The sequence below is a fragment of the Gigantopelta aegis genome, chromosome 6 (assembly GCF_016097555.1).
Source record: "Gigantopelta aegis isolate Gae_Host chromosome 6, Gae_host_genome, whole genome shotgun sequence".
NCBI classification, from domain to species: Eukaryota; Metazoa; Mollusca; class Gastropoda; order Neomphalida; family Peltospiridae; genus Gigantopelta; species Gigantopelta aegis.
Window position 1 is genome coordinate 33,143,771 of NC_054704.1, and position 12,974 is coordinate 33,156,744.

At 35.7% G+C, this 12,974-nt stretch overlaps 1 protein-coding gene across 2 annotated transcripts in view; it reads right to left on the reverse strand.

Annotated features, from left to right (window-relative positions):
- The window catches only part of LOC121374157 (receptor-type tyrosine-protein phosphatase epsilon-like), a 45,408-nt gene that overhangs the window by 4,702 nt on the left and 27,732 nt on the right, over positions 1-12,974 (reverse strand). The window contains exons 11-17 of one of the 2 annotated variants that reach the window (XM_041501125.1): positions 12,582-12,730; positions 10,728-10,863; positions 9,572-9,721; positions 8,659-8,758; positions 7,146-7,219; positions 6,861-6,995; positions 1,332-1,466 (exon numbers count right to left, since the gene is read on the reverse strand). In XM_041501125.1, coding sequence (XP_041357059.1) covers positions 1,332-1,466; positions 6,861-6,995; positions 7,146-7,219; positions 8,659-8,758; positions 9,572-9,721; positions 10,728-10,863; positions 12,582-12,730 — 879 coding nt within the window. Of the gene's footprint in view, positions 1-1,331; positions 1,467-6,851; positions 6,996-7,145; positions 7,220-8,658; positions 8,759-9,571; positions 9,722-10,727; positions 10,864-12,581; positions 12,731-12,974 lie in introns of both variants that reach the window. The other variant, XM_041501127.1, reaches the window with a different exon arrangement.

A 12,974-nucleotide genomic window follows, 5' to 3' on the forward strand; every position in this document is an offset into this window, starting at 1 on the left:
CAGTTTTTAATACATGGTTTAAATAAGAAAAAAAAGGCCTTCGGATTTCAAATTTTATGTGAAACACTTTTTCAGTTCCGTGCCTTGTAATCATGGGAACCCATAGTAAACTGTTTTTAGGTTCAGTGAAAACAAGTCATAAGAACCCATTTTTAATATCACTGATTTAAATTATTATCGCAAAATTCTGTGCAAAGAGACATGTTTTCAAACTCAATATAAAGTTAATCTCTGACACACCCTCTCATGATACGCATGCTCTTGTGATTTTGACAACTAAATAAAAATAATAGTTTAGGCTGAAGTCATTTCCTCCCATAATGCCACTTTCAGTACTCAAGCACATGCGTGATGTCTACTTCTGTTGACCTCAGTGATAGTAGTCAGAAGGTTAAATATTTTCTATAAAATTATATTTTATTGACCCCTATATTTAAAAGATATACAACAAATAATTAGTGCCAGTAATTGTGGTCCAAATGTGTAACGCGTTTGATTGAGCACATGTTCAAACTCTGATTCGGGTTTACCTGAACCGGAACATTGAAAAGTTCAGTTAACACAACAATCCGAATCAGGTCTTGTGATTGTTTCAAACATACTCTCCAGTAGTGTGATATCAGAAACAAAATATTTTAAAAATTAATTATATATATATATTATTTTTGTTAAATAGTTGTACTCAATATAACAATAATGGGAAACGAAATTTCGGTTCTGTGATTTTACCGACATAGTACCGGAAACGATTGTTACCGTGAAATCCAACGGCCTGAGAAAATTCGGGACCATGAACTTCGGCCAGTTTTAACAGGATTTCAGTATGTTCAGGGTTCGGTTTAGACAGGTTTCACTGTATTATTATAAACAGTCATTCACCGTAATTCTCATTGATTTTGATTACAATAATTCTACCGGCCTCGGTGGCATCGTGGTTAGGCCATCGGTCTACAGGCTGGTAGGTACTGGGTTCGGATCCCAGTCGAGGCATGGGATTTTTAATCCAGATACCGACTCCAAACCCTGAGTGAGTGCTCCGCAAGGCTCAATGGGTAGATGTAAACCACTTGCACCGATCAGTGATCCATAACTGGTTCAACAAAGGCCATGGTTTGTGCTACCCTGCCTGTGGGAAGCACAAATAAAAGATCCCTTGTTGCTAATTGGAAAGAGTAGCCCATGAAGTGGCGACAGCGGTTTCCTCTCAAAATCTGTGTGGTCCTTAACCATGTCTGACACCATATAACCGTAAATAAAATGTGTTGAGTGCATCGTTAAAAAACACATTTTTTTTACAATTCTAATACATTTTATAACAAAGAACAACATACTTTATTGTCTTCCCATTTTTCGAGAGATAATGTAATAATATTGAAGAACTCTGTCGCCTCGTGCTGCAGATTTTCCACTTCAAAAGGTCCATACCTGGACACAGTTGGTGTGCTTGGCCAATAAATTCCAACATTCTGTAAATATTGAAAACACAAACTAATAGCATGTACCATAACTAAGAACCCTAGTCTACTCTGTCAGCGTGGCTATATGACCCAAGCACATCTTCTCAGAATTACAATGTACTACTAAAAACTGGTTAAACATTTTCTTTTTTAAAATCGTTTTTATTTTTTGTTGAAACAATGAAAGTCATCATTTACTGGTGAAGTTAAGTAACAGTATTTTCAAGCTCGTACCCAGTCTAATGCTATGCCGTAACAATAACTCCCCCAACTCATACCCAGTCTAATGCTACACTGGAGCAATAGGGAACAATAGCGGCATAGCAATAGAATGGGATCCCCTAAGTCACTATTGTTTTTGTTGTATGTTTCCTACCTTAAAATTGTATTTGAGATATTGATTCCACTTCTGCAGAAAATTGATACAGGTAGGTTTATCATTAGTAATGTCAGAAACACTGCTAAATATTAATTTATGTCAGTATTACTCAAAAATAGATGCAGTAAATATTTTAGCTGAATCTGTTTGATTATGAATTTCACGCCATCCGCGATTTCGATTGCAACGTAGCAATAGCCTGGGAACGAGGACAGTGTCATCCAAGTTTGTTACAATGTTATTTATGAATTTCATTTAAGTGGGATCCTAAATTCTCAGGTGGGATACCAGATTTTGAAATGTTAGTATCCAACTGGGATACTGCCCAAATATTTTAATCTCAAACACTGAAATGCCACCATTGCCAAATACAAATGTGACCATGGTCCAAATGACATAATTAATTGACATTCTGTTAGAGGAGACATGGGTTACAAAATGGCATAGAAGAGGGGACTGACTGCTTCAAAGAAAACAAATGTCATTCAATAAATAAATGTAGATTAAACCACAGTCTTTCAGGTGGAAATGGTTTTTTAGTAGATAACTTGGAATACCTATCTTGGTGTCCAGTGCATGCTCTCAAGCTCTAGGTTGACAACACCATGGACTTTTAGAAGGGGAAACAAGAGACTTCCATTCATGCAACATAGGCCCAATGAAAAGTGGATCCACTGCACAAAATTCGACTATTGGTGACAAGACTTATAATTACTGTATGTTTTAAAATTCAATTTCTACCAAATCAATCACAGAGCTGATACCTTTCAACAAAGATTTTTTTTTAAACCATTAAAACCTATAAAATGTTCTAATTCAAAACTATAAAAAGATCTAATTCAAACTTTATGGATCTCTTGTACACCATAAATAAATGTAAAATTTCTTATACTCGTAATATTCACGTTTGTGCTATAAATTTAACAGTCCATAGTGTATGTTGCACAGACAATGGGTTCCAGTAGATGAACAATTTACAACATTGTGACACATTTGCATCAAACTGATACCACAAACTATATCGCTCTGGCCAGGAAGACCATGTGTGTCATCACATGCTGTCCGTGAAATCCAATGATGTCATCTAGGTGATTGTTTTATTTACAACAATGACGTCAGTGAGAAATAAACTGTTTAGAGGTCGGCTATCTGCTCAAACAATTAGAAACCACTCACATACTGCTCATCTTCAACACAGGAACAATTTAGACACCTTTTCAATGTCAACATCGTCTAATTTGGACACAGAGACACCTGTATTTAATCCAGAGACAGTGGAACAAAATTATCTTTAGTCATAGGCGTACAGGCTTCCAATTGTGTAGGGGGGCAGCCAAATGTTTGCTCAAATTAAACAAAAATGCCTGAATCTTCATAAAAAAAACATTTATTCACATGCTTGTGATGATTCCAAACCATATCCTTACTGATTCTCCTGCTTCATAATGAAATCCAGAGACTGCCATTGTAGGTGACAACAGACATTTAATGTCAAACAAGATCCTGATGTAGACTTAAGATTTGTTGATATGGATCAAAATGACATTCATGATTTTACTGCAAGTGAACAACAAAAACAAACCACTTTTAAAAAACCCCACCAATATGACTAAAATCTAGTTCAAAAATTGGTTATTAAAACAGGCAAAAATTGTCCATTGAATGAAAATCTTCCCTATGAACGTTACTTTATTCTGTTGGTTCATAAACAGGACAGTTCTGAATTTGAGCCTTCGTCACTGCAAGGTATACTGAGCAGCATCAATGGACACATCAAATGCATTCATACTAAATAATGAATTTTACCAATGACAATTTCTATTTGATGTGTAAAGCTCTTCTAGCAAAACAACAAAAGTTATAAACGAAAGGAAAAGGAAATAAATCAAACAACTCCCAGTCACTTACTGATTCCAAGACTGACATGAACCAAAATAAACTCATAGGTTCTGATAGCCAAGAATTAATAATGCACACTTTATGGCGTCACAGTTCTTTGTCTATCTCTGAACACTACAATCTTTAACTGCAAGGAATGTTGAATTAAAAACCAACTTCAAATGGCACAGATGGCACAGAATAACGAATGTCAAAGATCAGAACTGGAGAAAATGTAAGAGACATACACCAAATATGTAAGCTGAGAACTGGATAAAATGTAATAGACATATGGCAACTATGTAAGATGAGAACTGGAGAAAATGTAACAGACATGACAAATATACTCAACAACGAAAGTTTAGCTAATGTTAAAAGAAATGGCATAACATTTATAAATTAACCTATTTTTATTAATTAGTATTCACATCTGAAATGTTTACCATTTAAAAACAACATAAACTCATCAACCTTTGCCTTAACACGATAGGAGGACCTGGTTTTCTTTTAAGTTTATTCAACCATGGCAAATTTAGGTGTCATAAGAGATATTTGCTAAACTTTCGTTGTTGAGTATATGTAAGATGATAACTGGAGAAAATGTAGCTGACATATTCATAGGCGTCGGAAATGGGGGGGGGGGGGGCACTGACCCCCCAGCTCTGAAACTGGGGGGGGGGGGCACAATATACTTTGGCTCCCCCCAGTTTAAAAGCGATAGAAGTAAGCATTTGAATGAATATTTTTATTTCTACACCGACCAATTTTCTGGAAAGTTCAGAAGAATGTAGCTTATAATTCATCATATTATTAGGACATTGTTTTAGTAACTGACTTAATCTCGTGATAGTAAACCTCAGCCTCACAGGTTTACTGATGCCAAGGTGTATTACCAATCAGTATACTTTGAAGTATTTGATCTCATAATCGAGAAAATTAATCAGAGATTCAGCCAAAATTCCATTGATGTCCCTGTAGCAATGGAGCAGTTGTTGATGTCTGCTGCAAACCAACATGACCACACAGTCGATACCGAAATCCCAACGATTCTCGAAATGTACAAAAATGATATCGACTTGAAAAAGCTTGCATTTGAACTGAAATGCCTCCCTGACTTCATCAACACAGCACGAGAAACTCGACTTGACCTTTATGAAGCTCTGAAGAAGGTGATATCTGTGTGAACGCTGGTCTCCATGCTACGAGATGTCAAGACTGGACGTTTTATGTTCAGGGAGCTGAAAAAACTACTTCAAGTTTACCTTACCATCCCAACCACCAGTGCCACAGCAGAGAGATAATTTTCTGCTCTCACACGTCTTAAAACATACCAGAGGAACTCAATGACAGAACAATGCTTGAACAACATTGTTATAAACGAATGTTCATCACAATCTTGCAGATGACCTCGACTTGCGAGATATTGCGAAATCATTCATTGGTGCAAATGAATGTCGCATCAATTACTTTGGACAGTTTTAAAGTAAACCATCATTTGACAAATAGACAAAACAATCTAGTCTCACAACAGAATTTACTTCCAGGTGAGAGTTCATTAATCATGGTCCACAATAGTTCCTAACTGACAGGTTTTGTCGTTCACATGTTCACTTCTAGTAATTGGGATAGAATTTAAATGATTTGTATTTTTAAATGGAAGGTCTTTTAGCTGGATTTTGGTCATGGTATTTAAATTGTGGGACATGGGTGTACAGCAGACCAGGTTCTTGCACCACTGATATGGATAGCCAGATGTGGACATCTAGATGGAAATCTTCCCAACGAGAAAACATTCTATTAGCAATCTTGACCTGAAGCTGGGTAATGTAATGTGGAAAGGCAGTGGCAGATGGTATTTGTGTAGTGAGACCTAATCTTGTACGACTTCTAACATCCCACAGGGATAAGTACTGGGCAGTATAAGCCGAGTGATTCTTTAGAGCAGTCATCAGATTGTCAAAACATCCTTTGGACTCTCCTTGTGCATAGGTACAACATTGAATATACTACTGCTTTTGACATACAGACATCGTGCTTGAGACAATATTTTGGAACTGTTGCTTTAAATTTCACAATATGAACTTGAATTACTTCACTTTGAGGCTTGGCCTAATCAGAGAGATGCAACTACCAAACACGTAATTTGTCAATAATTTTAAAGTATGTCGGTGACTTGGTGTTTGTCACAACTAACTTTACCCATAATTGGTGTTATCCCTACAAATATCTCAAACAGAAGAGTAGCAAACACAACACCACCACTCGACTCCCCAAAACAACAACACGCACATATACACACTCCTGAGCACACTCTAAATTGCCATATAACATGTTATTGGATTTTCTTCTAATTTCAAATATGAACTCGCATTTAATAAGTGGCCCCCCCAGTTGCTGCCATCTTCCGACGCCTATTATATATTATGGCAAATATGTAAGATGAATACTGGAGAAAATTTAAGTACTGGAGAAATGCAATGTCCACTTGATATCACTAATCCAATATCCCAAAGGGGGATGCGGGCAGAACATTTCCATTACTAACAAAAACAATAAAGTGTACCAAATAAAAGAGTCTAAGCTGTAGTACCACTGTTCAGTATGTAGTATAAACTACTCAACAATTCAGTAACCGCCTCAATAATCACAGACAAAATATTCTGTACAGTAAACAGTCTAAAGCATCCCATGTGGTCCGTCATTTTAACAGAGCAGGACACGGTTACAACTGCACTGTACTACAAAAGATTGTTACCGTAATGTTGATAAATCCAAACTGAACATTGCAGAATCACTCTGATACACCCCTTAAACACAATGTGGCCTGCAGGACTTGATGAGTATGATCCAAGCAGTAATTAACTTTCTGTTTGTTAGTCTTCCCAGGCAGCTTACCTGGTGATGTTATGATTCTTTTATCTCTGGTGTTTCACTTAAACTGTTTTTATCCTACTGGTTTCAAAAACTGAACTAAATCAACATTTAGTTGACAAAACAAGATTTTAAACTTATGGTTTTAAACAGAGACTCTACCTTTATTAAATAAAACACACAAATCCTAAAGTAATTAAATCACCTTTTTCAAGGAGCCACACTCAAGATACAAAAGGCAAAAGACTGGTAGAATGTCAGTATACCTGTCCTACCTGTCGATGCTGGGTGATGCCATTAAGCATGACAATGGTGTGTGAATCATTCTCGTAGATCATTCTCCAGAAGTCAACAATGGTGTTCCTTAATGGCATCTGTGTCAGCAGGAACATGCATTTGTTCTTGTAGGCCTGGAAAACAACAGAATGTGATTGAATGACAACTTTTACATCAACTTTTATGCTATACATAATGTACCATAGCAAGTGTTTTCTAATAACACAGAGTACTTGCATCAAATGAACACAAGAAAGCTGTAATGCATCTGGAATCATACATACTGGCAAAATGACAGCATTGATGTAGTCTGTACCACCTTCCACCGGTGTCGACAAGTAGGGTCGGTAATAGTTTGCTGAAAAACAAACAAAACAAATTATGATTATACATTTTTTTTTAAACAAACATCAGTATTAGTATCATGTCAATACCGATTTAACGTACTGAGCAAATTTAAAAAATACAGAAATTTTGATCTTGAAAAATGTTACCCGCCATTTAATAAAGCACTAACAATATATCTGACAAATGCAAAATGGGTTGGGTATAAATCAGACGAGATCCTTGTGTATGGAATTTAATTTTATTTAGATGAAATTAGTGGGCGAGTCTTAACTCAGGCATGCATTTAACGCAGAGGATACCGAAAATACAGCTCGATATCGGTATCAGTATTGGTATTGTGTCAATACCGGATACCGTATCAATACCGAGGTAAATCACACAAAAAATGCCGATACTGATACTGAACATCAAATTTGAATACCGCCCAGCTCTACAAAGTTACGTCAATGTTAAAAGCTACTGTGATATTTGTCAATTTAACAGTTTACTTTTATACTGTATCCTTGAGACTGTAATACAAATTCAGATATCTGACTGACATTCCAGTTGGTCCTAGTTCAGCCTGAATTCTTAAAGTGTTATTTCTATTACTCCAGTATCAATAGGATTATTTAATAAATTAATTTATCATATAATATCTTACATTTTCAGTGCAATCAAAGTATGTGATAATTTTCAGATCACATACTTTAAGAATTTGATAACTTTGCAAATTAGATGTAAATCAGTCGAGGTCTCGGCGCTAAGTTTATTGACATTTAAGCAAATGTACTTGGGTGACACTCCATGATTGACGTATGCATTCATAGTCATCAAATAAAAACATTTCAGTGGCAGTTTGACACTGAAAGCTGTCCAGCGTTCAGAAAACAAAAAACATTAGGCATAACTTTATTTTGATGTAAGGACATCCAAAATGACGTCATTCAAGTTTGACGTCATTTCCATTCAAAAATACACCGCGCCACATATTCTTACGTCATTTGAATATCTAGTAATGGCGGACTGGAATTAAAGTTGCGTGTACAGTTTACAAAAACACGTTGTATTCAGCTTGAGTTTATATGATAAAGAGATTATTACCCTCGTGTATTTCGGTATCATCAATATCATATCTTAGGAATAAAAATAATGCATTATGCTCGCCAGAGGCTCGCATAATACAATTTTTATTCCTAATATATGATATTGACGATACCGAAAAACACTCTGGTAATAACCTCTATATCTTCTAAATATGAATGTTTGTTTTATAAAACTGAGTCATAATAAGACCTTTCCCTTTATTTGCCCATATCTCTAATATATTACAATTTTAGTTAGTAAATTATACATAATTAGAAGTAGTCTACATCCACAAAAGAAATCTGAATAATTTGTTCAACTGACACATGCTGTAACACACAGAGGGCTACTGTATTAAAAAGCAAGCAAGTTGCATACACTCACATGCTAAGATGTCGTTAAATCTGTTCCTAGACGTGTTCTCTGGTAGTTTGGCAGTTGTGTACTCATCCAGGCTGTCTTTGGGGCTGACCTTATTCAGTAACTGAAAATAATTTACACAGGTAAAGCAGCAATTCACAACCATCGAAGCAGTCACAAGCATCAGGGCCAGCACTGATATAGCCTGGCATCCTGGATTTGAGCTTTCAACTTGAAATCCCAGATCTTAACACCTACCTCTCACTGGAAACGGTTACATCATTCTAATCTCTGATCTTGGATCATTTGTAAAAAAAAAAAAAAAACCCTTCTTAAACTTACTTTCAAGATATTAATTACTAGCATTAAAAGAAGCATTCTGAGGGTACTGCTAAAGAAATACATGTCCCCTACCGGGCCTAAATTTGTTTTCTTATCTCCTAAATTCAAGGGCCATAACTCTGTAAAAAAAACTGGATAAATAATCATGAAAGTTAAAATTGATCTATAACAGTACATGATAAAGCTATATGTATACACAAAATTCTAGCTCAATATTTTAAGGCTTTGCAAAACACAAGTCCAGAAAAACACATTTTTGTATTGGCTTAGTTCAAGGGCCATAACTTTGTGTAAAATAGGTAAATAGCCATCAAAGTCACAATTTATCTGTAGCAGTATATGATAAAGCTATGTATAAAATTTCATTATCTTGAGGTATTGTGGAGAAAAAAGGTCAGAAAACAATAAGTGGGACAGACAGACAGACGGACAGAAGGACAGAGACAAAACCTATAGTCCCTTCCATTTGAACTGGTATGGGACTACTAATCAGTATTGAAGAGCTGAACACATTTTCAAAATAGTAATTGCATGTGTTAAAATGATCTCTACAATAGAAGTTTTCTTTTACTATAAACTGTAGGATAACTCTCACCTCAAACTGTTCTCTCAGTCCGACGAGGCCCGTGTCTTGATTCACTGTCTGCAGTTCTTCAAGTTTGGGCAGGAAATCAACAGACGAGACTGTTGTGTTGCCAGCCAGTATCGCTTCTACCAGCGCATCATGCAAAAACTCATACTGTTCCTGTTATAAATTAAAACTACCATTTACCACAAATTATCCTTATGGTTAGAACCCCACCCACCAAAAAAACAAAACAAAAAAACAACAGAAAAACAACAATTGTGACTTAGCAAACCTTCATGATAATTTTTATTATGATATATAGTAATAATTATTATTACGACATATAGTCTAAGAGGAAGCCAGCTACATTTTTTCATTATTAGCACTAAAATCTTTTATATGTACTCTCCCACAGGCAGGATATTAATAGTAATGCAGTGAAAATAACATTGCAACAAACGAGGTAGGATTTTGATAGTAACTTCTTATTGGATGTCAAACATTTGGTAATATTGACAGTCTTAGACAGTAAATCTGCTACATTTTTCCATTAGTAGCAAGGGATCTTTTATGTGCACCATCCCACAGACAGTATAACACATACCACTGCCTTTGATATACTAGTCGTGGTGCACTGGCTGGAATGAGAAATAGCTCAATGAGCTCAATGAGGCCCAATCCCGAACAGACTGCAAATCAAGTGAGCACTTTACCAGTGGGCTACATCCCCACCTCTAATCATAATAAGGAAGGAAGGAAATGTTTTATTTAACCACACACTCAACACATTTTATTTATGGTTATATGGCGTCAGACATATGGTTAAGGACCACACATATATTGAGAAAGGAAACATGCTGTCGCCACTTCATGGGCTACTATTTTTGATTAGCAGCAATGGATCTTTTATATGCACCATCCCACAGACAGGATAGTACATATCACAGCCTTTGTTACACCAGTTGTGGAGGACTGGCTGGAACAAGAAATAGCCCAATGGGTCCACCGACGGGGATCGATCCTAGACTGACCGCGCATCAAGTGAATGCTTTACCACAGGGCTATGTCCCCCCCCCCCCCATATTCAGAATAAATGATTATTTGTAAGAGCTGCAAGGTGAACATGTTAGTGTAGAGCACCAGTGAGAAACAGGTAGGAGTTTGAGCCACGTGGGACACGTGCCTGTGTTTGAACCATGTTCACTCTCTCATGTCTCATCCTGCTCACACAGGTAAAAATATCCACAAAATCCTGATGTTTTGAGGCTTCAACCAGGTACGCCAGAGCAAGAAACGTTCCTGTCCGACCAATGCCAGCACTGAAACAAATATATTGAGATGTATTAGTTATCATTAAACAAAGTTCCTTTCCACTCATCTTGTAAAACAAACAAAATCAAGGATTAGGTCTCCTACAAAAAAAAAAAAAATGGTTTGTGATTATTAAAATTACCATCATGGAAAGTAGTAATGAATTGAGAATTCCAAATTAGTCTGGCACTATTATACTATCATATATGTGTCTTTTATTTTCTTTCTCAAAATTCATATAGCATATCAAGTAGTTAAAAAACAAAACAACAATAAACAAACAAATAAACAAACAAACAAACATTAGGTAGTGATCGGTACAGTAATATTTTGAAACATGAATGAACAGTGATCCTGTTGTTAAAACAAATCTTCAGAAAGAAAAAATGTTTTTAACCAGTAATTCATTCAGTAGGCATATGTTTTCAGCATTTTTGTTTTTTATATTACACTGTAAAGTGAAAAATTAAAAAGGATAATTAAAACAATTATACATATAAAAAAAAGAAGAAGTATTAGCTAAGAATGATAAAGTGATTTTATTAAGTATGGGGTGGGTGTGTTAATGCAAATAAAAGAAATTCACCTAATTATCGGCAATCTCAAATACATACATTTACATGATGTAAATGCAATCGAGATGATGCAAGTTCTTATTTCAATTAATGATATGCAGCATACCGTACTCATTCTTTATTTTCTTACCATAATCAAGATATTTTTATTTTGAAAAATTCGTATAGTTGATATTCATGAAAATGTGGGTACATATAAAATGTAACAAAGCTTTACAGTTTAATCACCATCACACTGACAGTTTTGAGAACTTGGTTTCTCTTCTCTGTTTCTCTGTCTGTCTGCTTTTTACCATTATCCCAAAGGAATAGTGAATTTCAAAAAACACTATTCCGTCTAAAAATGTACTATCCCTTTAATTATTAATGTACCACTAGTTTTCCTGACTGTGCTACGTCGCCCTGTACAACATTACATAAGGAACAATTGTTTATATACCAGTCTATGCATTGCTGCGTACTAGCTGGAATTACAAACGAACTCATTCCAAACATTAGTCTCAATCAAAAAGACGTTTATTTTGTACCAGTAAGTGCATGGGAATGGTCTTAGTAGCACAAGGATTTGTTCTGCAGAAAAATGTAGCTGAAGAAAAAGCATAAGCAGAATAGTCGCAGGCGATTTTCGGTATTCTGTGCTTTATTTTCACTTTCATGATGGAATATTGGAAGAATAGTTTTACTATTCCATTTCGAAATTTACTATTTGCGGAATAGCGTAAAATTCGACCCCTGCTCTGCTTTTTATCTCTCTCACACAGTTCCAAGGCAGATCATTCGTATGACCTATCTCATAAACTGAGTGTTGTACAAATTCACTACATCTGACCTCCCTCTCCCCAAGATGAAAGAAAAATGCATTATCCCACGAACAGGGCTTTAGATTGTATCAATGTCGAGGCGATGAACATTATGCCCAAAATATATATGCCCAAATTAAGTACAAACATTCTGATCTTAAAATATTTCACCTCAAAACCACTGAAATGTTAAGTTTAATTACATTAAAATAACTTGAAATACATTTCTGAATACTGACGACTCTCCAGCAGTTGTGACTGTACTGAACTAAAATGACCTTCCTGCATTTAGAAGAAAAGACAAAAGTCCCCGTTGTGGCCAAATTAGTGACATTTAAAGCACTGACTGACCTGCAATGTACCACCAGAGGATCTGAATTGTGTGCTGCTGTTTTGTCCACCTTGATGTAAAACTCAACCAGAGAGGCTATGTCGGTAGGAACACCGCGATCCGGCCATGATGTATAATGAAAATGTTTAACCACCCTTGGAGAAGAGTCCTGAAATGTTGGAATGGAAAAATAATGGCAGATATTATATACACCAAAAAAAAGTCAATTTATGCTACTGATCTACATGTCTGAGGTATTGTTACTCCTGTTACACCAATATAATGCTAAAATGTTATCAACTAAATTAATTTTGTAGATCTGTATCGGGCAATGTTTTTGCTGTGTTCTCGACATTATTATTTAATTCAAAACTATCATATATTTTGTTGTAAACTTTCCAATTTGCATATGT